The sequence below is a fragment of the Triturus cristatus genome, chromosome 2_2, assembly GCF_964204655.1.
Source record: "Triturus cristatus chromosome 2_2, aTriCri1.1, whole genome shotgun sequence".
NCBI lineage: Eukaryota > Metazoa > Chordata > Amphibia > Caudata > Salamandridae > Triturus > Triturus cristatus.
The window spans coordinates 338412305-338433931 of record NC_140582.1 but is presented as its reverse complement, the minus strand read 5'-3'; the positions used below and the strand labels follow the sequence as shown (position 1 = coordinate 338433931).

Sequence of the window (21627 nt, the reverse complement as noted above, 5' to 3'; positions counted from 1 at the left end):
GAGGGGGCAAAGGGTGCAACAAGCAGAGGTGAAACCTGTTATACTCAATTGAACTGAAAACTGCTAAAGTTTTTAAAATACCATGAATCAGCCTTAAGAAAAAAAAATCTCAGTTCAATTAACATCATAAACGAAACTTATCGTATTACACTGAACTGTAGTTTAAATACTCTTTTAAAGAAGTTACAACTATCCAATGGTTTTAATAAAATATGTTTTGTATGCAACATTGTTACTGTTTTAATTAACCAAACAATAAAGAATTCCCTACTTTCCTGTTATTTCATGGGGGGGGGGGTCAAAGGGTGCATGATGTCACTTTCACTCTTTGTTGAATTAATTTCCATTAAAATGAGGTAGCATCTACACAAGAAGAAGCTTTGGGACTGACAAGGCCTTACTCCATGAAACAGAATGCTATCCTCTGAGTACTGCTAAGTATAAACTTCCTGATCTATTATCAGGGAAGTCAACAGTAAAAAATGAACTGCGCTTTGAGTTTAATGTGTATACTAGTCGGAATGGTGAGTTACAAAACGTGTGTGTCTCGTCAATACTTTGCCATCACAATTTGGCATTTGCTGCCCACTGCTCCGAAGGAAGAGGTGGACTGCAAGAGCTGAGCAAACCTGACGTTCACGCGTCTTAATCCTGGCCATCTCGTTCCTTTTATGTAAATAAAGGCCAAATGCATCCTTCCAGACACAAGCATATTATATCCTGCTGCGCTAAACAGTGGGAATTATTGAAAATGATTAAGTGTTTTATGTATCTATGTACCTTGTAACGCGCCAAGGCTACTTCGCAACACAGGTTAGAAGAAAATGGCACGCTAGTTTATAGATTAAATTATGTTGGCCTGTCTCGATTTATTTTACATAATTAATGTATTCAACATACTTAAATGTATGCTATTATAAAACTAATTTGCACGTAACTTTTTCTTCTTTCAATATGCATGCCTTTGTTGGTGCTCATTAAAGATTTTGTATATATATATATATATATATATATCTATATATATATATATATATATATATATATATATATATATATATATATATATAGTTTAGCGTGTAAGTCAAGCTGGCCCACTTAAAATTGTGCTATATTGTCGAGAAATTACATTTTGTTCACCTTCTTCCTCTGCTGCAGGGACAGTAACAAAGGACGTTGGGAAGTGAAGGCGAGAGGCGTCGCACGGGGATGAAGGCCTTGCAATTCACACTTGCTATTTGAGTGTAAATTAAAAAATTATGTACGTAAAAGCATCAACCTTACACGCGGACAGGCGCAGAGCCCCATCACCAAGTTTAGTGAACTCTCTAATCTGTCAGAAACAAAACGCGTACCCTGCTATCTTGAAAACAAATAGAGAAAAAAAATCCAAGAAAAAAAAAACATGGACAGCGCCAGGCTAATGGGTACGCCTGGGTGGATGGAGCGGGCAGGCAGCAGGAGACGTGGCTTCCTCGCCGAGGCTGAGCAGAGGATTTGTTCTGGGAGGCAGAGAGCGAGGAGGGAGGGACGGGGGGAGAAGAGGTGGAGGATGGGGGAGAGCGAGAGGGAGAGAGAGCAGGGCCCGCGTGTGCCTCTGATTCCCGGTGTAATTTGCAGCCAATCATCAGTAGGTGTCCACATCTCTGCATCCTCCTCACCTCGGCGCCAATCCCCCGTCCTCCCCCTCTACCTCCCTCCCCCTGTGCCTTCCAGCCACACGCACACACCAACAGAGAGAGAGAGGGGGAGAGGCTCCCCGCCCGCCTCCCTCCCTCACACACTGAGCGGCTGGAGAGCGGCGGAGAGCCACGCACTGGGAGAGGGGGGAGCGCCAGCGAGAGACCACCGAGAATAGCAGGCGCGCTCTGCCGCCTGATCCCTGCCCCCTCCTCCTCCCACCTCCTCCTCCTTCCTCCTGCTAGCAGCTCTCCAGCACTAAAAAAAAGCCATTCACAGGTAGCTTTTTCCCCCCTTTTCGCGCATTTCTGGGGCTTTTTCCACCCTTCTTCCGCTCTCTGCAGTTTGTTTACAAGTATTAAAGTTGTCACTGGGAGCCGCCGGGGCACATCTGGATGTTGTTTTCCTCTCTTTGGCTGGAGGTGATGGGCAAGGCTGGCGGCGTCTGCACAACCCCTTCCTGTGAGGCTTTCTGGTGAGTGCTTATTTATTGTTTTTATTTTTTTCCTTTCCCCCGGCGGTGGTGTTTTGTTTCGCGGAATTTTTTCTCTCGCCGTCGATCATTAGCAGGCAAGTAGATGCACGAAGGGCGACGCAAAGCCTCTGCCGGCGGATTAATATATTAATTAAACCGCGGCCGCCCCTCCCCCTGAATGTTAAATATGACCTTTGATCTCCATGTCTCCGGTAGAGCAAGGCAGACATGTAATATTGAACGAGCTGCAGTCACGTTGCTTTCTGGAATAACACCAGCTACCAAGTGTGCACAGATCCAATTTTATTTTGAATTGTTTTGAATGACAGATTTTTTTGTTCACCTACCTAAACACCCTAGGTATGTATTTTGATAGTTCTATTTTTTTCTCTTTCTAGCTTGGAAAGGTTTGAACAGTATTGTCCTGTTCTTTCTCAGCCTGCCCTCTCTTCAGTCAGACATCTGATTTTTGTTGGACAGAGGAAGATTTTTTTTTCTCCAATTATTTGTGAGGTTTTCTTCCTTGTTGGATTGCTTCGTGTATTCTCCACGAGAAGTCGATTTAAATGGTTCAAAAATGCTGCCCGGTACGTGCATGGGGAGAACAGTGGAATGATTTCCTATGTGGATAAGGAGCTGTTCGAGCAGGTATTGTGAGGAGGGCGATGCTATGTTATTTGTGTGACTGGAGGGTGGGTGTTTGTAACGCTGTCTGCCGCTCCCCGGATACACTGTGCCCAGAGCCTTCTGGGGCAGCCTTTGTGCCGCCAGCAGACCGCCCTGTGCAGCAGCCAGGGAGACAGATGGGGAAGGTGCTATCTAAACATGCACCGTGCCATTTTCCCCTCTTGGGTCCCCTGGGTGATGCTGCGCGCGGTCCCTATCGCACTGGTTTTATTCTAATCTGGCTCACTTTCTGCACCCCTCCTCCCCCACCCCCGCACGGTAGTGGCACGGATGAAATATAAAGTGGTCTTCCTCTCTCGCGTTGGGATTTTTAACGGTTCATTAATCTTAGCACGAGTCTAATTATCGTAATTGATAACCATGGCAAAGTTGGAATAGGACTGGGATGAAACTGTGCATGCGCCTTAAAGGCAAACTTTTGCGGCTTCTGTTTTAGGAGTATAAACGTGCTGCCAGTATGGACGTGATCTTCTTTGTACAGAACGTGTGAGGTCTAAAGTGACGTTTACGTCCAGAAACCAGGTCTATCGCAGGTGTGTCCCGTACGTATTTTTCATTGGCGTGCAAATGGCACCAGGCACATATGCTAAACCGGCACGAGGGAATAAACATTATGTCAAGTGTTACAGCCTCAATACCCTGTAGATTATGAGGTGTTAGAGTGGATGGCTGTTTTACACTCGGGGTTCAGCCACCATGACTGGGATGGGGGAGGGGCATAGCCCAAAGGGCTTTACTGGTAATTGCCGAGGCTCACTCTGCAAGTGCAGGTGCTACCGGGAAATACGGCATTTGTTTGCAGAAATATGTATTTTTCTCTCCACGCAGCCCTCTTCTGTTTTTCCCCCCTATTATGTGCTCTTGGCGCACAGTGCCCCCTCCTTTCCCTGCTACCTTTCTGGTGGCTGGTCCAACTGAGACCTGTGCCTGGTACATTGAATTAAAACCCCTAGCAGAGCCAGCTGTGCTGGGGATTCACACTAATGACCGTCAGACACAGAAGGACACTCTGGCAGCTGGTAGCCGATTTTTTTTCCTACCTCTTCAGTTGAGATTGCATGTGGGCAGGCTCTCTGGTCTCAGGTGTATTGTATGCTTATAGTGCACGTCCTCTCATGCACGGCCCGATTGTTGCCAGTAATTCTGCCCTCGTTTTCTTTCCTTGTAAATCTCTCTGGTGGGCCGAGAAGCGTAATAGGAACTTCGGGAGTATTGAATACCTCAGGGTTAGATTGGGTATTGCGTATCTGCATCCGTCCCTCATTTGCATGTCTAAGAGCTCCCCTCATAGGGCTTGTCACTTCCCCGCCTCTCCCTCCCCAGGTTAGTCACATAGCTGTCAGCGCAATTAGGCCCCAGGTCATACCTCACACTCTGCAGCAGACAGTGATTACTTGGGATGGTGGTTTTTCCTTACATTTGCCTGCTTGGGTGCTGTGTTTTTTTTCTTTTCCTGGATTGAGGTTCTGTTATTTGTCAGTTTCCTACCTAGAACTGCATCTTTGACAGTTTTCTGCATTTGTGTGGTGTTTTATATATCCATTTTGGATGTCACTCATTCCCTGCTTGGGATAATATTTTGACAGCTTTTTTGAGCGAGCTTTTGTTTGATACATACCCATGCATTGGATTTGGTTTAGGTTGTCATTTACCTGTTTTTTATTTTATTTGTAATGACACGCTCTTGATTGGATTGATATTTTGTACAGTGCAATTTTGGAATGGCTTTGAATGTCTTTATCTCGCCCGAGAAGATGTTTGTAACAGTTGCGTGTTAGCACGTGTTTATGACTTTGTTACGATTTAGCATTAGTTCCCCTGTTTGTACTGGGTGGTCTTTTTGTCAGTTTCTTGCTGGAGATAGTGTTTGGAGCGCCATTTTTCATAGTTGGCTGTTTGGGCTAGGGACTTTGGACAGTTCCCTGCTAGGGTTGATTAATGTGGTAACCTTTTTGAAAATTCCTAGACAGATCTCTACTCTACTGAGGTAAACATTTTGGACAGTTCCCTGCTATGGTTGATTGACATTTATTGACAGTTCGCAGCCTGAGGTGACCTTATGACAGCTCCCTGCTTGAAATGGCGTTTTTTGACATGACCCTTTGTCTTTCTGACACCCAAAGCCCCGACTGCATTGGGGCAAACGTCTGGTCCGTGCTTTTTTTTAAGTTTTCAAAGTGTGATATACGTCTGTTTATTAGTTTATGTTTATATATGGAGTCTGTTTACATTCTTATTTTCTTTTTGACAGAACCGCCGTACCAGGATGCATGGGAGGATGATTCGTGAGAAAATGCCGTCTGCCACGATATCCTTAAAAGAGGAATAAAAGGAGAAAAGGCAGCCCGGTGCCACCCGCCCGCCCAGCAGAGGGGATACACCAGGAGTGAAAAGGGGAGCACAGAAGGCATACATCATAGGTGACTACAGCATCGTGGTCCCTTGGTGGCCGCCCTCCTGCCTGGACATGGCGGGCATGAGCGCCAACGTGTGTGTGGAGAGCGGCCAGGCGGGCGCCGAGGCGGCCGGACTGCCCAAGGCGGACGGCGGCCTGAGCCTGGTGGAGGGCGCGCTCAACAGCCTGGTGGATTACAACTCGGAGATGGAGCGCTACCGCTCCTTTGCCACCTTCTACAAGAGCAACGGGGCCGCCGCAGCAGCTGCCGCCGCCGCCTTCCCGCAGGCCGCCAAGATCGCCCGCATCACCACCCCGATCTTCCCCAGCGCCCGCATCGGCATGTCCCCGTGGAACTGCGACAACGCCATGCAGCAGCTCTGGGGCGCCGCTGCCGCCACCGGAGGAGGTGGCGGAGGGGGAGGTGGGGGCGGCGGCGGGAGCAGCAGTAGTAGTAGCAGGAAATCCGCCATCAACACCCCTCAGCCCCAGGCGGCTCCCGCCAACAGGACCAGCAGCGGCGGCGGCGGCATGCACAGGAACAACGACCCCCAGCGGCTCCTAGGGGGCAAGCAGCCAGAGCCGCCGCCGCCCCCTTCCTCCGCCTCCTCGTCCTCCTCGCTGCAAATGGCAAATAATAATTTCCTCTCCACCCTGTCCCCGGAGCACTGCAGGCCCTTGGCGGCGGGGGAGTGCATGAACAAGCTCAAGTGCGGCGCCTCAGAGGCGGACCTAATGAACCTCCCCGAGCGCGTTGGGACCTTCTCGGCCATCCCGGCGCTCGGGGGCCTGTCGCTGCCGCCGGGCGTCATCGTCATGACGGCCCTGCACTCGCCTGCCGCCGCCTCAGCCGCGGCCGCCGCCGCCGTCACGGACAGCGCCTTCCAGATTGCCAACCTGGCGGACTGCCCGCAGGGGGCTGGCGGCGGGGGCGGCGGCGGAGGCTCGGCCGGAAGCAACCCGGCCAAGAAGAAGCGCAAGCGCTGCGGGGTGTGCGTTCCCTGCAAGCGGCTCATCAACTGCGGCGTCTGCAGCAGCTGCAGGAACCGCAAGACGGGACACCAGATCTGCAAGTTTAGAAAGTGCGAGGAGCTCAAGAAAAAGCCCGGCACGGCCCTCGGAGAGGTCAGAGGAGATGATTACTTCTTCCCCTGCCTGCCCCAGTCCCTGCTCTCGGCCGCTGCCGCCTCCTCGACCGCCTCCCCTCACCAACCCCCGCCCCTGCAGTGCTTCTTGTCTGGCTTCAAGATGCAGTACCCCTTCAACGAGGCCTCCTTCAGGCTGTGAGGCCCTGCACCATGACACTGGCTCACCTAAGGAAGTCACCTTTAGTTTTATAAGGGGGAGGAGGGGAGCCCGGCCCTCTGGGGGTGTTTTTGTCTCTGGGGAGCCTCCTGACCAGCTCTGACAACACCAGAATATAATCACTACATCCAACCCAGGATCATTTTGTGTTGAACCTTCCAGTTTTCTGTGTCCTGTGTTTTTTGTGCGTGTTACTTTTTTTTTTCTTTTTTCTGTGTTCATCTCAGCACTTGACACTCACCGGGGTTGGAGCTCTTAAATTATGCACATTCTGTCTGCTGCCTGACATGACAGGACCATAACTGATAAACACCAATGGAATTGTAGATTTTTTTTTTAATAAGAAAAGCCTTGATGTGTAAGGCACTTTTTTTGTAAAATGAGAACGAGAAGGGTTCCCTGTCCTAACGTGTTTTCCTTCCTTCCTTCCCCAACGGACCTTTTAATCTTGTTTGCTGAGATGAAGCCACCGGATATAAGAGCTGAGCGCCTGACCTTTTTCATGGTCACTGGCTCAGAACAAACTCATATCTGGTTCAATCTCGCAGAGACTGCTAATGATTTGGTTCAAAACAGCCACCTGGTCCCCGCGTTTGCCTTTGATTAAAAGAATGGCTCACATTCGAGAAATCCATGCTTTCTTTTCCACATTCGCATTTCACTCGCGTTCTGTTGTCATTTTACTTTATTTGATGAGGAGCTAAGTACAGAAATGGTAAGATGGAGCAGGGCTGAACTGAATCTCATTTCATTGACAAGTGGCGCTATATAAAAATAGGTCAAAAGCCATTTGTTAGGGTAGCCCACTTTGTTAAAAGTGACGTAGGCACTTACTATTTACAAAGTTCGATTACATAGTATTGAAAATCTGTCAAGCGGAACATTAACATATTTGAGCTTACAAAACTTTCACTGGTCCTTTGTTAGATGAAGGACATACATTTATCATTCTAATATTACCAGATGCTATGCTTATAAATGCACTGGGTGATTCGAAGGCCCCTCGAGTGACCGAAAAGCACTGAACCCTGGCTGAAGCAGTCTATGCTTCCCATGGGAACTGTCCAAGCTCTCCACACACCCTTCTGATAACCTCTTACAAACCTGCTGCTGTTACAATCCCTGGAATCTGAGCATCTACATCTTGTAGGAGGAGCATGTGGGCACACTGCCCACTGCGCTCAACCCATAAAAGTTGTGGCTTTGCCTTCAATCAATAATAGTTATTTATAGGGTCCCTATGATATCAAAATGTTTGTCTAACTAGAACTTTGAGAGGAAATGGGCTGAATGAGTGTTTCGAAGGAGCACACAGCATACGTGGTAAATATTTCAGAAACAAATGAGGGGTGAAACTTTCAAGTTAGGGTCTCATGAAAGCTATGATGCCTGTTGTCTCAAGTTGTGGTATCAGTACTTCCATACATAATACAGGCTGTCACCTTAACATCACTACCAGGTTTATTTCACTGTGGCCTGGCGGTAAGAAGTGTGAAAGTATGGCCCCTTCTGTCCAGTAGTCTCTTTAAACACTCTACCATTCAGTTCAGTATCTCTTGCTTGGTGCGTGTGGAGAGTCCTGTAACTTTAATTTATACCCATTTGTGGGTTGTAGACTGCTGTTGAATAAAACTAGACTAAACCATCCAGCACACTGCATCCTTTAATTCCACTCCTGTTTATCCTGGTCCATAGAAAGGACTTTGGTACATAGGAGTGATTTGAATAGGGTAATTTCATCACACTGCATGCTCCTTTTTAACTAGGTTTGTTTCAGGACATGAAGCACTTGTCACCCAGCTATTAAATGCAAACTGCATTTTTCGTTTTGTTAAACTTATTTTGTTTGAAAATAAAAAAATAAAGATATGTTTTTTGTGCCCAGGCCTCATCGGCCTGTGTCTTTTTCCACCGACCAATAATGTAAATTCACAAGTAGCAACACTTCCCATGCCCTAAAACTCCATAGGCATTGCGTGTGTCACCTGAGTTCAACAATCAGTAACCTGTAAATTAACCTTATTAAGCAAATGCTTAATATTGTAAATACCAAAGTAGTAAGAAAGGAACAAAGTAACACTATACAGCAGAATAGTACATTTGTTGCAGTGTTATAAAGGTTGCAACATCACGTCTTGGCATAAGACATCTCAAAATGTAACAGAATCGCTTCACCCAATACTTGTTAGCTACTGAAACTTCACTATACAAGCTACGTCATTATACAAATCAACGATTGATCAATTTGCAGCTCGCTTTAGATGAGAAGACGATCCACGTTACGCTTAGTCTTACACTGTTTCAGTGGAGAAGGCCAACCAGAACTTCAAGGCAATGTCACCGCTGCACAAGTTAGATGTCAACCAAAAGCACGCTTCTGCCTCCGGGCTTCATAAATGAGTTGTGCTCGAGTCTCAGAGCACATTGAACAAGGACCTGCCATCTGAAAATAACAACTGGTTCCATGAGTTTTAAGAGCATGTGGCCAAAAAGTCCCTGCAGAAATGTTCTTCGAGTTCCCCATAGTTGTAGAAGAAGGTAGCACAAAACACCTCGGATCATGGATCCTGTAAAGTGGTGACGTGATATTTTATATAAGGGTGTCGAGTCATCTTTACTTAGAAAGTTTATTCACTTCATTCCATATGATTGGTAGATTGTTGTAAAATATTTATACCTTTTTTCATTTCACTATGTCTTAGGTGATGGTCTTTAGCAGGTTGTCCATTAAGTGGTCAGAAGCGAGTCGCTAAACGTGTTCAGATTGGCAGAATTACTCTTTTAGCAGACTGCAATAAGATTTCTTTTTGTGACTCACTCTTTACAACTATATGAATAAGATCAACTTTGGACTATTAATATACAGCCTTGAGAAAGCCCCAGGCATTACCTGTTATGGGAGGTGACGCACAAGATGACCAGGACATTTTATTTATCACCACCCAAGAATTATTGAAGTGAAACAGCCTAATTGTAAATTGTCTAATAAACCGGCCTAAGAATTGCTTGCCTCATGAAATAAAGTAAATGTACTTTCTAACTAAATATGACTCAGCATCTGGCTGTGCAGTATCACATCTTCATTCCGTAGTATTCATGATCTGAGACATTTCCTCTCACCATCTTCTCGAAAAGTATTCTCATTATTTTGGATACAGAGGTCATTCCCAGTGGCAGTATAACACATTGCCAAATATCTTGCATGTCCCCAGAATTTAGCATTTGCAATAATTCATGACATCGTCAATGCCATTCTTAAGTTAACATTGAGTTTCTCATAATTGTTGGGGTAATGTCTAAACAGGAACTCTTTCCTTACTGTGCTTCGAGACCTAAGCTACATCTCAAAGTCAAAGTACAAGGAGATACAAACAAATCATGGTTTCCTGTAATCTTGCACAGAAGGGGCTGCGGCCTGGCAGTTTGGTCAGAATTCCTCCCTTTGGCATAGGGCCTGTTGATTCGTGTGTGATACGGTCCCCTTTAATGCAAAAGTAACTTAAAAAACAAAGAAATGCTGCCTCAGAGCGCAGAAGTAATGACCCTATGAGTTAAGAATGGCATTTAAGGCCCTGATTATGAGTGGGTCAATGTTTTCTGACCCCTGCGCAAACTCCAGCCAGGTTGAGTGGTATCTAGCACACCCAGTAATGACTGTTCGGGTTAAATACCCCACCGTTCATTAAATTTCAGCAGGTCAAGCCTGTTGAAATTTAACAAGTGTATGTATGGTATTTACTGTACTATGCACTATGTACTATGTACTATGCACTATGTACTATGTACTATGTACTATGGTATTTACTGTACTCTACAAATACCATTACAATTACAATTACAATTACAATGCGGCTTTGTGCGCGTTAAGCATCAAAATCTGCATGTTATTACCAAATAACTCAGATTAGGCGCTATTAATCGCACCCGATACATAATGTACCTTGTGGTATCTTTACTTATGAGGTGTGATAAATGGCACCTTGATTCCAACAAACTTTGAATCAGGACCCAAATCTTTTTGTAGACCTCACAAACGTAGCTACTATAAAACAAGAAAAATAGCCAGCGTTCCCCTTCACATAATGCGCCATTGAATATAGTGGGCTTAGTGGGCTTACAGTTTTAGTCGTGTACCAAGTCATAACATGATAAGTGGTATGTGTCCTTCAAAGGTGACTGCTTGGGGTTGATCTGTAACCACTGCTACTATTTACAAGCAAACCACCCTTCTTGACTCAAGTGAAAAGGCTTCCAAGAGGAATATGGTTCCTACCTTTCAAAATAGGATCACAGTCCATGAACCACATATGATGTAATCTGGTTTTAGATTTATTGATATTAACGAAGTAATTGAACCAGAAGAAATGTAATCCTAATGGTCTGCCCCCAATCAATATTTTACTGACATAATGATTAACTGTATGCAGTCATTGAGCATATTGTGTTTTCTTCTGCTTGTTTGAGCTGTTTTTCTTGAAAGGTTGAATTTTCTAGCTGTGTATTTTCATATCCCACGCTGTATCTGGTGGACAAAACCGCCAACACTGATGCTCCTGTTTGTTTTCCATTGAAATTAAAACTGGTTCCAAATTTGTGGGCACTGCCAGGCCTTTTTACTCACCCAAGCAATTGCATAAACAAAACTCCTTCCTATGTAGCGTGGCTGTTTTCTGCTGGATTGTAAAGTTGTCATTGTCTGTTCCCTTACTCGTTTGTAGGACAGAGTGATTGTGCTTTTGTGAAGCGCCCCGTGGATAGTTCGGCTTGGGGGGCACTATTATAAATACTGTATTTTTTCAGAAAGTAGAGTTTAACTATTAACATTTTGCAAACATTTCTCTCCCACACTGCATACAACCACCTCAGAATAATAATAAATGTAACTTATATTAAACCGAATGAGATTTCTGACCGTTTTCTTGAAGAACAAAGTCATCAAATACTAATTGTGAGGGTTTGTGGTGAAGATAAGGAAGCCAATATTTGCCTCCATCAGTGTTTGTGGCTGAAACATGGCTATATGGGTTAGGTTAATTCGTTTTCTTGATTAATGTGCACCATCTTCCCTTGTGATGATGAATGGTCTCTGGTTTGCAACAGGTTAGGTTGTCCATTTTCAGTTTCTAAAATAACCTACTGCCAGGTGCTGCATGGTGAAAAAAATATCGCAGGGTGGTCATATGCTTCTTATTCCCAAAGAACCAAAGAATATCTTAATAAGGTGTGCTTTAAGAGCATGTGCATTTTAAAAAGTTTTGGGACCAGTACGAATGGACAAAGAATTGACGGTATGTCATGCAGACTCAAAGTATGCTACCCCTCCTCCGCTCAACACTGCTTGCTTCTTGTTGTTGTGGTAATTCAGGATTATCATGATTGCCTGGCAAGTTGGACCAGTGTTTCAAAGTTTTGGGTTTCGTATGATGTTGGTTCACTTAGGAGAGGCCAGGGTTCTGTTTTGCCGGTGCGCCTATCCTATTTCTGGAAGACCTTGGCTGTTCAAGACTGGGCTAGCTTTATAGTCTTGTGGTATTCGCAACTGATGTCTGAAATGTAACATTTTTGATTCTTTTTCTCTCTCCATTCATTAAACTAGTTACATTGTGCAGGTGTTTATGCAAATGATCAGAAATATGCGGAAGTAATCTTAATACCTTAAAATGAAAGTGCAATAAGAAACATCATTCATCAGTGTTCTGCTCATTTGCCACTGGGTGTTATTTTTGTTGTAGCATTGCTGACTGTCTAGCTGGTCAATAATGTTATCGCCGCTCACCTGTATTATGAGTTTGACCAAGAAGAAAGAACCAGTAAGGTAGATAAGTAACATTATCAAGAATTATTGACTGGGGGACATGCTGAATCTGTTAGCCAATGAATGTGCACGTTCTGTTACAATTTCTCTTCACCATTCCTTCCCCAGACCGTTGCCTGTCATAAGAGAGCTTCAGCTGAGGGTCTGTACCAATAGTTACAGACTGGGTTTCGAACATCCTGATTGGCTGTTGTGCTGTCAAGATCAAGTGACTGTGGGAAATATATTTCTCCCTCACAAAATTAATACACTGATACACGAAAATATAATGGCCGACCAAATGAACAGTTGCAGGCACTGTCTTCACAGAAACACTGATAATATGGTACATTTCTATCTTTCCTGTGGACTGGCCTGTGTTTTGTTTGTAGCTAGAATGGACTGGCATTGAGACAATGTGCGTATCCTGTTTATTTATTAGTTCCTTTTCTTCCCTCGATAGTCTTCATGTTGTGCTGAAAATGGCTTATACAATTGGCATGTACCAGCCTCAACTAACCAGTGTGATGGTTAGCACACTGGATGTTAGTGGGAGTAGTTCTTAAATGTAATTTGACCCTATGTTCACCGCCCCTTTTTCTGGACTAATGAGCCTAACATGAGAAATGATCAGATTGATTATGGGCAAAATTAAAATAGATTTGAAAGCCCGGATCCGTGTGTCTTCACCCATGCTCTGCCTAGGCCAAGTTCCCACCATGCTATATTTGTCCCCAGATTTTTTGGCCTCCTGCTGCTTTGCTTCCTCTGATTCTATACCTCTCCTCTATGCCCTTTGAGATTTTAAACAATGAGTCCAATGCGGGTTTTATCTTATAAAAGGGATTCTAACAGTTTGTGTTGATGGAACTCCTTTTTTAGGTCGAGCCTGGACAGCGCATTTGCTGCCCTGCGAGGCATGCTGTATTGAGGTAGAAACTTGAATCTCCGCCCATGTCCCGCCCATTTTTTCAATTGGTTCCCGTCCTTGCAAAATCGTTGCTTTTCATTCCTGAATAGGCTTGTTAGTCTCTCCTTGGTACTACCTTGTCTGCATTTGTAACCTCCCATAACCACTGGACCTTTTACTTGTCTTGTTACACGATCTGCTTTGTCTTGGCTATGAACACTATTTTGTTCAACGATTTGGCCCTATTCCACCCACTACGTCGCAGCACGCCACATGTTTTTATTTTAATTACTAATGGCAGTCTGCTTTAACTATAGCGGTCGCGTTACTTTCTTTCTTTATTTTAGCAGCGCTGTCTGCTTTAAGTGTAGCAGCTGCGCTTATTTATTTATTTAATTTTGTTGTTATTTACTAGCGCCCATGCGGTGCTTTCACATTAATGGAGGCCGCGCCCCTTTCTTTAGACAAGCCACGTCTAAAGAAAAGTGCGTGGCCACTATTGAAGTGAAAGTGTGGCATGGGACGCTTTGACAAAAAAAAGCACATGTTTGTTAACTTGACAACCAGATTATTTTCTTTGTCCAAGCCCCCATGCCGCGGTTTCACTTTAATGTCGGCCAACCCCCTTTCTTTAGACGCGACTTGTCTAAAGAATGGGGCGCAGCCTCCATTACCTTGAAAGTGCAGCATGGGGCGCTTTGACGCAAAAATGCGAGACCTATTGTTTTGCAAATGCTTGTTTAATTTTGAGATTTAGGCACTCAGGAAATGTGTTTTATATTGGTTACATTTCTCGGGCTTAGAGTACACCTTTGTCTCTTTCATGCTGTCACTGATTCTCACTTGAGTTATTTCTTGAAGTATAGTATCTCTTAGAGGTTTGTGCCACAACAAAGTCTCTGCAAGTTCATGCAGGTTCTTTTCCTGTATCTTGTGGATGACTGTACCTAATTACTTCATTTGTTTTACTTTCTTTTTTCATTTATGATTGTCTACACTTCTCTTTTGTTTTGGTATTTTCTTTATTCCCTTACTTGTATGTCTGGCCGTATGCTCTTATCCTGATCACCCTCCCCCACCCCCCGTTTTTCATTATTTTAGACATTTTGATTATTTCAGAATAGTTTCTAGTAGTAACACCTTCTAAATTTTAAATTGAGGTTGTTAGATTAGAAGTTGTAGGGTGTGTGGGCACGAGGACAAGAGAGCTCTGTGCCAAATTTAAACTTATCCTCCACTACTTACGTATTCACAAAATGAAACAGATCTTATCCCTTCAGCACCTCTCGTGCAGTTTCAGGGCTTAAGAACTGTAAGGGGTTCTGCGTTTTGTGTCCTCATGTATTCATATGGTCTCACTTCCCTGACTCAGGATGCTTTGGATGCTTTTGTAGCTGGCATTCCACTGTACCCAGAGAAAGATTCACAATACCACAGGACACCCATCTCCATCAGAATGGCGATGGAGCTGGATTTATTGCCATATGCAGCAAACCTTATGATAAGTGACCCGTTTTTTGCTTACCAGAACTGAAAATGTCCTTAACATCATGCATGTCCGAATTCAGTGAGATGGGCTCTCTGTGCCAGTACAAAATAACATCATTTAATATACAGAAAACACATACATATCATCATTTCAGAAACTGTCACTCAGCCCTTTTTATTTCTAGTTATTAGGGAAACAAGATGTTCTACACTTAACACCAGATCAATGTTTTTATCACAAAATTGAGCAACATGCAAACCTGCAGTTTTGCGGTAAACATTTGTTTGTGGGCCTTGAAGAAAGACATCTTTATGTCTACCACCCATCTATCACCAATCCAAAATACTCAGGAGGTCAGGCTCAACAAAGTTACATGGCTCTGCACATACTGGCATCACATAATAAACGTCTTTTGTTACTTCAGAGTATTTAGCTTTCTGTCCCAGTAAGGGGAGGGGTAGGTAGTAGCATCGAGCTCCTAAGATGTGTCAATGATCTTGCTCGTCTTGTTGAGGCCCTTACTTTTGGTTGATCTAGGTCTGCCTCGGTCTAACTCGAAATCTTTCCTGCATTTTCAGAAATTTCTGTTAGGTGGCAATATAAGAGCTCAGATTTTACCTTTGCAGCTTAAAGAATGTTTACCTGATTTCCAGTTCCCTGGACATAGCTGTATAGTTTCCACCCGCTTGGCAAGGTCTTATATCCAGATGGAGGCATGTAGGACGTTTTTAGTAGTAAAAAGCCAAGAAATACTCTGGTAATTAATATTTCTTGTTCCTATTTGCTGAAGCTAGAAGACATTTTGATTCATTTCTCGTTGTATGGCCTTTTTTCATAGTCTCCCATCTTGTTTGGGATTTACACTGTTCATATGTTTTAGGTCGGGTATCAGCCAATATATTTTAATTTTACTACAATGTGTATATCTACTTATATGGTTTTCAGCCAGCCCTCTTCATTCATTGGTCTGTTATTGTGCCATCCACATTCTTCTTCCGCCCAGTACAGTTTACAGCATAGGGCAGTTAATCATTCCACTTTAGTCATTGGCTAATTTCCCTGAGTGACTGGATTTTTCCCTCTCATAAGGGCCCTTCTATTGACAAGGTAGCTTTCTCTAGAGACCATAGCAATGCGAGCTTTTTGAGACCAAAAATATTTTTATCTTTTTTGCTGCGGTTTTTTAGATTACGAGGCCTACAGCTTTGCCAACAATATTGTTTTGTAAAACCCACAGCATAACAAAACAATCTTTAACAAAGCCAAAAGGCGGCCTCCAATTCCAGACCTTTTGGCTTTGCCAGTGCTTGCGTTGTCTTGTTATTTTTTTCTATAAAGTGTGCCAGTGATATCAAATTGTCTCTGGATGCTGGGTTACATGATCAGCAAGTTTGATAACCGCATGGGGGATCAGGATTCTAATGTTGAGCAGTGACCTGCCAGACCTTTAGTCTCTTTCAGAAGATTTTATGTTTTGCAGATCCAAAAACCGCATGCGCCAATGAAGTCCAATAATGTTAAGATGGTGAAATAGAAAGCTGCATTTCTTATAAATTGTTCTTCTGCTAGAAGAGTGAGCTACAACCTCTCTCTTCAGAATAATCCAACACTGTGCTTTTATAGAGATAATGTTCTTCTTTGTACCTTCTGTAGAAAAGAAGCATTTGTTCTGTTAGACTTCTGAAGGATTAGGGAAATGTTCTTGTCAACCTTTTTTCCAAACACCACTTCAGATAGTGAAGGGAGACTTTACAATGTCAATGACAGAAAAGATTCTACAATTCACCTATATGTTGCATTTGTTCGTCTTTGTCTTACTTGTGACAACATTAACCTTAGAAAAGAGGCTTCCGTTGTCTTCACAACTTGTTGGGATGTCGCCTGTATTTTGGATTGCAGTTAGTACCACGACCGGTTGTTCTACCAAAATATGATGTTTTTTATATTGACCTGCACCTACATTGACTGCACAATATTGACTTCCAACAAGTCTTCATGTGAAGCTAGAATAGCAGATCTACCCTTGTCTATACGTGCTTATGGTTGACTACATATTGGTATCAAATATTCCAGAGTGCAGGCTGATCTTACTGATCTAAGTATTTTGACATATAGCCTATTGCACTACCAGTGGCCTCCCAAAAGGTTCGCCTAATTTTTTCCTACAAATTTGTCATTTGGGAGAGGCTGTAAACTTATGCTGTTGCTCTCTTATCTAGAATTCAACCTAAGTTTAGATAATCCTTGCTGGGGAATATCCTAGCTTAATCTTTGGGGATTCTGGTTGGTGCCTCTCCATTGTGTTTTTATATTTTGAAGCGCTCCCTTAGTCTAGAGGAAGGGTGCTATGGACAAAGAAACGGGTATGTGGTATGTTCTATAAATCATTTTGTAGACATCGCACAACAGACTCCCTTCTTCTAGTTGCCAGCCATCCACTCTCTCTCTAGTTTGTGTGAATAACTAAGGTGTAGACAGAAAATATAGGAACTGATAAGAGGGGAAGCTGAGAGAGAGAATGTGGAGGAAGGAGTTAGGAAATGTGCTACACATTCCAACGCATGTTTGCATTCTTTGTGTAAGCACTTGCCTACTCTCTGCTGCTTTGGAAAACATCACGTAAGTCTAGTGCATGTGGACCCTTGAACTTGGAATTCAAAAGACACTACTTGAGTATATGGTAACTATGAAAGGGAACTTAAGAAGTTTCAGCTCCCTCATTTAATGGCCCTGATAAGAGTGCCTTAGAAGGGTAGATGTTCTTTATGGCTCCATATAAAATACAACTTCATCTATTCTTATTCTTTTGGGAATAACACTCGTATTTTGGTGCTTACTGCACCAAAATCTGTAGGTCATGTTAACTACCGTACTCTTTTCTCTTGCTAAATTCTATCAGGTTTGACCTGTTGAAGTTTAACCCCTTGTGTGCCCCGCCCTTTCCCCGCCCTGTGCCGGGTGTTGAATTAGCGGGCGGGGTTCATGACGAGATAGTCTCGTCATGGGCACAGCGCAACCGCGGCCCATGACGAGACCATCTCGTCATGGGCACTCAAGGGGTTAATGAAGGGTGAGGACTTTCCAGCTCCTGATAATTACTGGCCTCCGTGAACTCCTCAAAACCTGAATTCGCATCACTGTGCAAACAGGTATAATTGGGGAGTCGTGAAAGTTCAGCTCACTCATAACCGGGATCAGTGTCTTCTGACCTAGTCAATTTTGTGCCCTCACCTTCATATCCCCCCCACCAACAAGTAAAATGCAGAGGAGACCGCCATGTGCCTTTGGACTGTTCTTAGTCAACTCTAAGTAGATCCTAAGGTCATATGAGCAATGCTGCTTGTAGTGCCAGACAGAAGACAAATAAGATTATAACCTTTTTGCGGATATATATTTTTCTAAATGCACTTGTCTGCGAGAGTTGTAATATAAAGACTTGCACTACTGATAAGTGGTATGTGAATGGTTTATCAGCTCATACCCTCATTCAATAAGTCACACCTGTAAGATTAGTTCCAGCCAAATCATATTCCCCTACTGCACCTCCCTTTTCACCCCCTTGTTCATCTTTCAGTCTGTTGAAAATATACGCATCTTTCACCATAAGGAGTAATGTAGTTGGCTGTTTCCCCCATTTTGCAGTGTGTCTCACGTCTATTTAAGGATACTGTACTCCGAAAAATGCTATTTAAAAAAAAATGGGGGAGAATCTCTTCCAAAACATGATGACTTCTTAGCCTAGGCTGGTTTACTTGAATGGATGTAGAACCCCTGATGCAGTGAACGCCCAAAGCGCCTCTCCACTGTTCTGGTTGCAAGGCAACCAGCTGGAAGCCTTTAGAAAAGGATGGCCTTTGAGTGAACAAATGTGGCAGCCGTGGTCTGGGTGTGTGAGGGGATTTTACCTAGCGTATTGACGTTTGCAGCTTGTTTTCCAGAGGGCGCTTGAGATTGTGCTAGCTGATGCATTATGGATTGAGGAAGGCGTCTGCCAGCGAGGATGCAATAAGTCGGTAGCGTTAAAGTGCGCGGTTTATAGCCGGCATTTTTTTCCCATAGATCTCAATCGCGCTAGCTGTGATTTATTAGGAGTCTACGAATATATTTAATTCTTATGAAAATGTATGAATGATACAAAAAGGCCGTGAAAAGTCATGCAGTGCATTTCAGCAGACACGTGGTAATATAATGGCGCCGCTGATGTGATCCCTGAATGATTGATGTGTGCACTGGCCTATCTGCTGTTTGGTATTCCGGTCATAACTTCACTCTAATCTTTCACTGTGTGCAGCAGATTCAAGCAGGGAAGTTACGTTTCTTCGTTTTTTATATGACTAAAGAAATGTCAGATGAAAGCCATTTGTTAAAAATAAATGAGAGCTGGCCACACTGTCCTGATCTGTGTGCACCCGCTTTCATGTTTAACTTGGTGCTTTTTTCCACCCGAGCTCCTGGCTTGTTCTGAACATTGGAGGGGCCGTTTTGCATCTTAATCCCTGCTGTTATCTGCCTCTGCTTTATTTATTTTTATTTCAGAAGAGACTGCTAAATTCGCAACATAAATGAGCAGAGGTCTAATTTCACCCCCTCTGTCCCGAACTTAGACTCTACTCGTGCGTAGAATGTTGTGGCACAGCAGAGACCGAAGGCCCATGTCACAAAAGCATCAGTGTAAGGCCAGTGGTGGCTTTGTTTGTTATGTTTACAGCTGAAAAAGTCTCCCTTGAACTCATGAGTCCATTGCCATTCACAAACTCCTCTCCCATCCTCCCCTCCTTGGAAATGGTCAGAGGTTTACAATTACTCATTGGGGAAGTAGAAGCTTTAAATAACATCACATGGCTCTGAATTACAGCTAGAAAGTTGTGAGTTGGACAGCTTTTCATGCTTACTACTGCCGAGTTTTCCGGAAGTGGGGCACTTGTAGAGTTACACCCCAGAGGAACAGTACTGCTACATGTACAGATTACCACTCTGTTAATTGAGCCGAGCTTTGGTGGAGAATGAACATTTCAATAGATTTTGCGGGGTTCAGGTTGTGGGCAGAGAGCGGGTTATTGCTGGTAGATATTAAACTGTATTTTGTTGCAATTAGTGCAGTGTATCCACTACTCTATCTTTTATAGACAGACTGGGTTGACCCCAAAGATGTGGCCCCATGCATATTCCTTAGGATGTCCCAAACCAGCTATATTTTGTTCACATTTCACTTTTTTGTAAATGCAATGTATATTTTGTTAGAATGTTATACTATATGAGTCATTGCACATTCCAACCTGAGAACAAGATCCCTTTACTTGTCCTTTGGAAACGGTTATGATTGCATCTGGCTAAATGTTCAGTTTTGGACTAGTTAAATAGCTTTAGGAGATTACACCTGTGTAGAAGTAAGGAAAAATTGGCGGTCACACTGTCCTCCAATGACAAAAAGTACAATTGCATTGGACGGTAGCATACCTGTTACCTGCATTTACAGGCTTTATGATTACTTATAATAATCTGCCCTAGTCCAGGACCTATCATGGAACCCCACTGTTTCTCACACAGGGTTCCTCTATGTAATACAAAAAATTGTATTGGTGTCATCTTTTCAAGTAACTTTTCAGTCTGATCCTTCTTTAAAAGACCCTGGGGCCTAGTCACAATATCATTTATGACCATAAAGAAGTAGTACTACAGAAGTACTCGTTGGCATCCTTTTATATGTTTTATGAACTGCCTCCAAAAAGTCCAACTCCGTTTTAGTTAAAGTGCATAAATGCCTCAGTCATTTATATATTTATTAATTGTATATAAATATTCCCATGTTAGTTGGCTTGGGGCCAATTCACAAAGGCCTGTATGAGTACTTAAAAGAGTACTAAAGGAGTACTACTTTACATAATCCTAATTGTCTTTGTGAATTGGTCCTTTGAGGCCACCAGACACTGAATGCAAATAAATGGTGGGTTAATACAATAGTGATGGAGAAGTGCAATGGGCAGTTGAAATATTTAGGCTTCATTCCATGCCAAACATTCAAAAGGAAAAAAGTGACAGGTCAGCACATTCAAAAAACCATGCCGACATACTTGCAGGATACCAAGGAAGTCTTACAACTACTTCCAGATCTAGACTTCAACACTGACACGGATTTTCTCGTCAGCTTTGACGTAGAATCCCTGTATACCTGCATCCCTCAGATGGAGACTCTCGAAGCTATCAGAGGGCTCCTTGAAGAAAACAGTACTGGGTTTAGTTCGCCAGTGGGATTCATTATGGAGTGTGCCAGGCTGGCTATGACTGAAATTTTTTTTCAGTTCGAACATCAGTTGTACCTTCAAACATCTGGTACATCTATGGGCAGTGTTTTTGCTCCCAGCCTGGCGAATCTATATGTACACTTGTTCGAACAACAATGTGTCCTGTGTACTGATAACCCTTTCCGTGACTGTATAGTCACATGGAAACGCTATATTGATGATATTTTCGTCATATGGCGAGGTGACTCCGAAATTCTAGAGACCTTTCATCTGTGGCTCAATGAACAGAATTCCTTCCTTAATTTCACCATGGAAGCAAGCAAACTGAGTCTACCATTCCTTGACCTTCTCATCTTCCCAACAGCCAACGGACTAGGGAGTGAGCTGTATACCAAGCCCATGGCCAGGAACTCTCTCTTGTCTTACGACAGTTTCCACCCCAAATCACTCAGGTCCGGTCTACCGTTTGGGCAATTTCTTCGACTGCGACGGAACTGCACTGACACAGAGAAGTTCAGAGAGCATGCTGACGTCCTTGCGAAGAATTTAAGGGCTAGGCAGTACCCTGCGAAATTGATCAAACAATCATACAAGCGGGCCAGCAATAATAATCGCGATGCCCTATTAGAACCATCTGTACCCAAGGCCACCCT

At 43.6% G+C, this 21627-nt stretch overlaps 1 protein-coding gene across 3 annotated transcripts; it reads left to right on the top strand.

The window, feature by feature from the left end:
* Positions 1-1596: 1596 nt before the first annotated feature.
* Positions 1597-11132, top strand: LOC146862255 (uncharacterized). 3 transcript variants are annotated; one of them, XM_085641417.1, is made up of 2 exons: positions 1597-2152; positions 5091-11132. In XM_085641417.1, the coding sequence occupies exon 2, from the start codon at positions 5307-5309 to the stop codon at positions 6519-6521; it is 1215 nt and encodes a 404-aa protein (XP_085497543.1). In that variant the 5' UTR covers positions 1597-2152; positions 5091-5306; the 3' UTR covers positions 6522-11132. The 3 variants fall into 3 exon arrangements, with proteins under 3 accessions (XP_085497543.1, XP_085497545.1, XP_085497544.1); XM_085641419.1 differs by having other exon boundaries at positions 1662-1956; XM_085641418.1 differs by lacking the exon at positions 1597-2152 and adding an exon at positions 2447-2800.
* The last annotated feature ends 10495 nt before the right edge of the window (positions 11133-21627 follow it).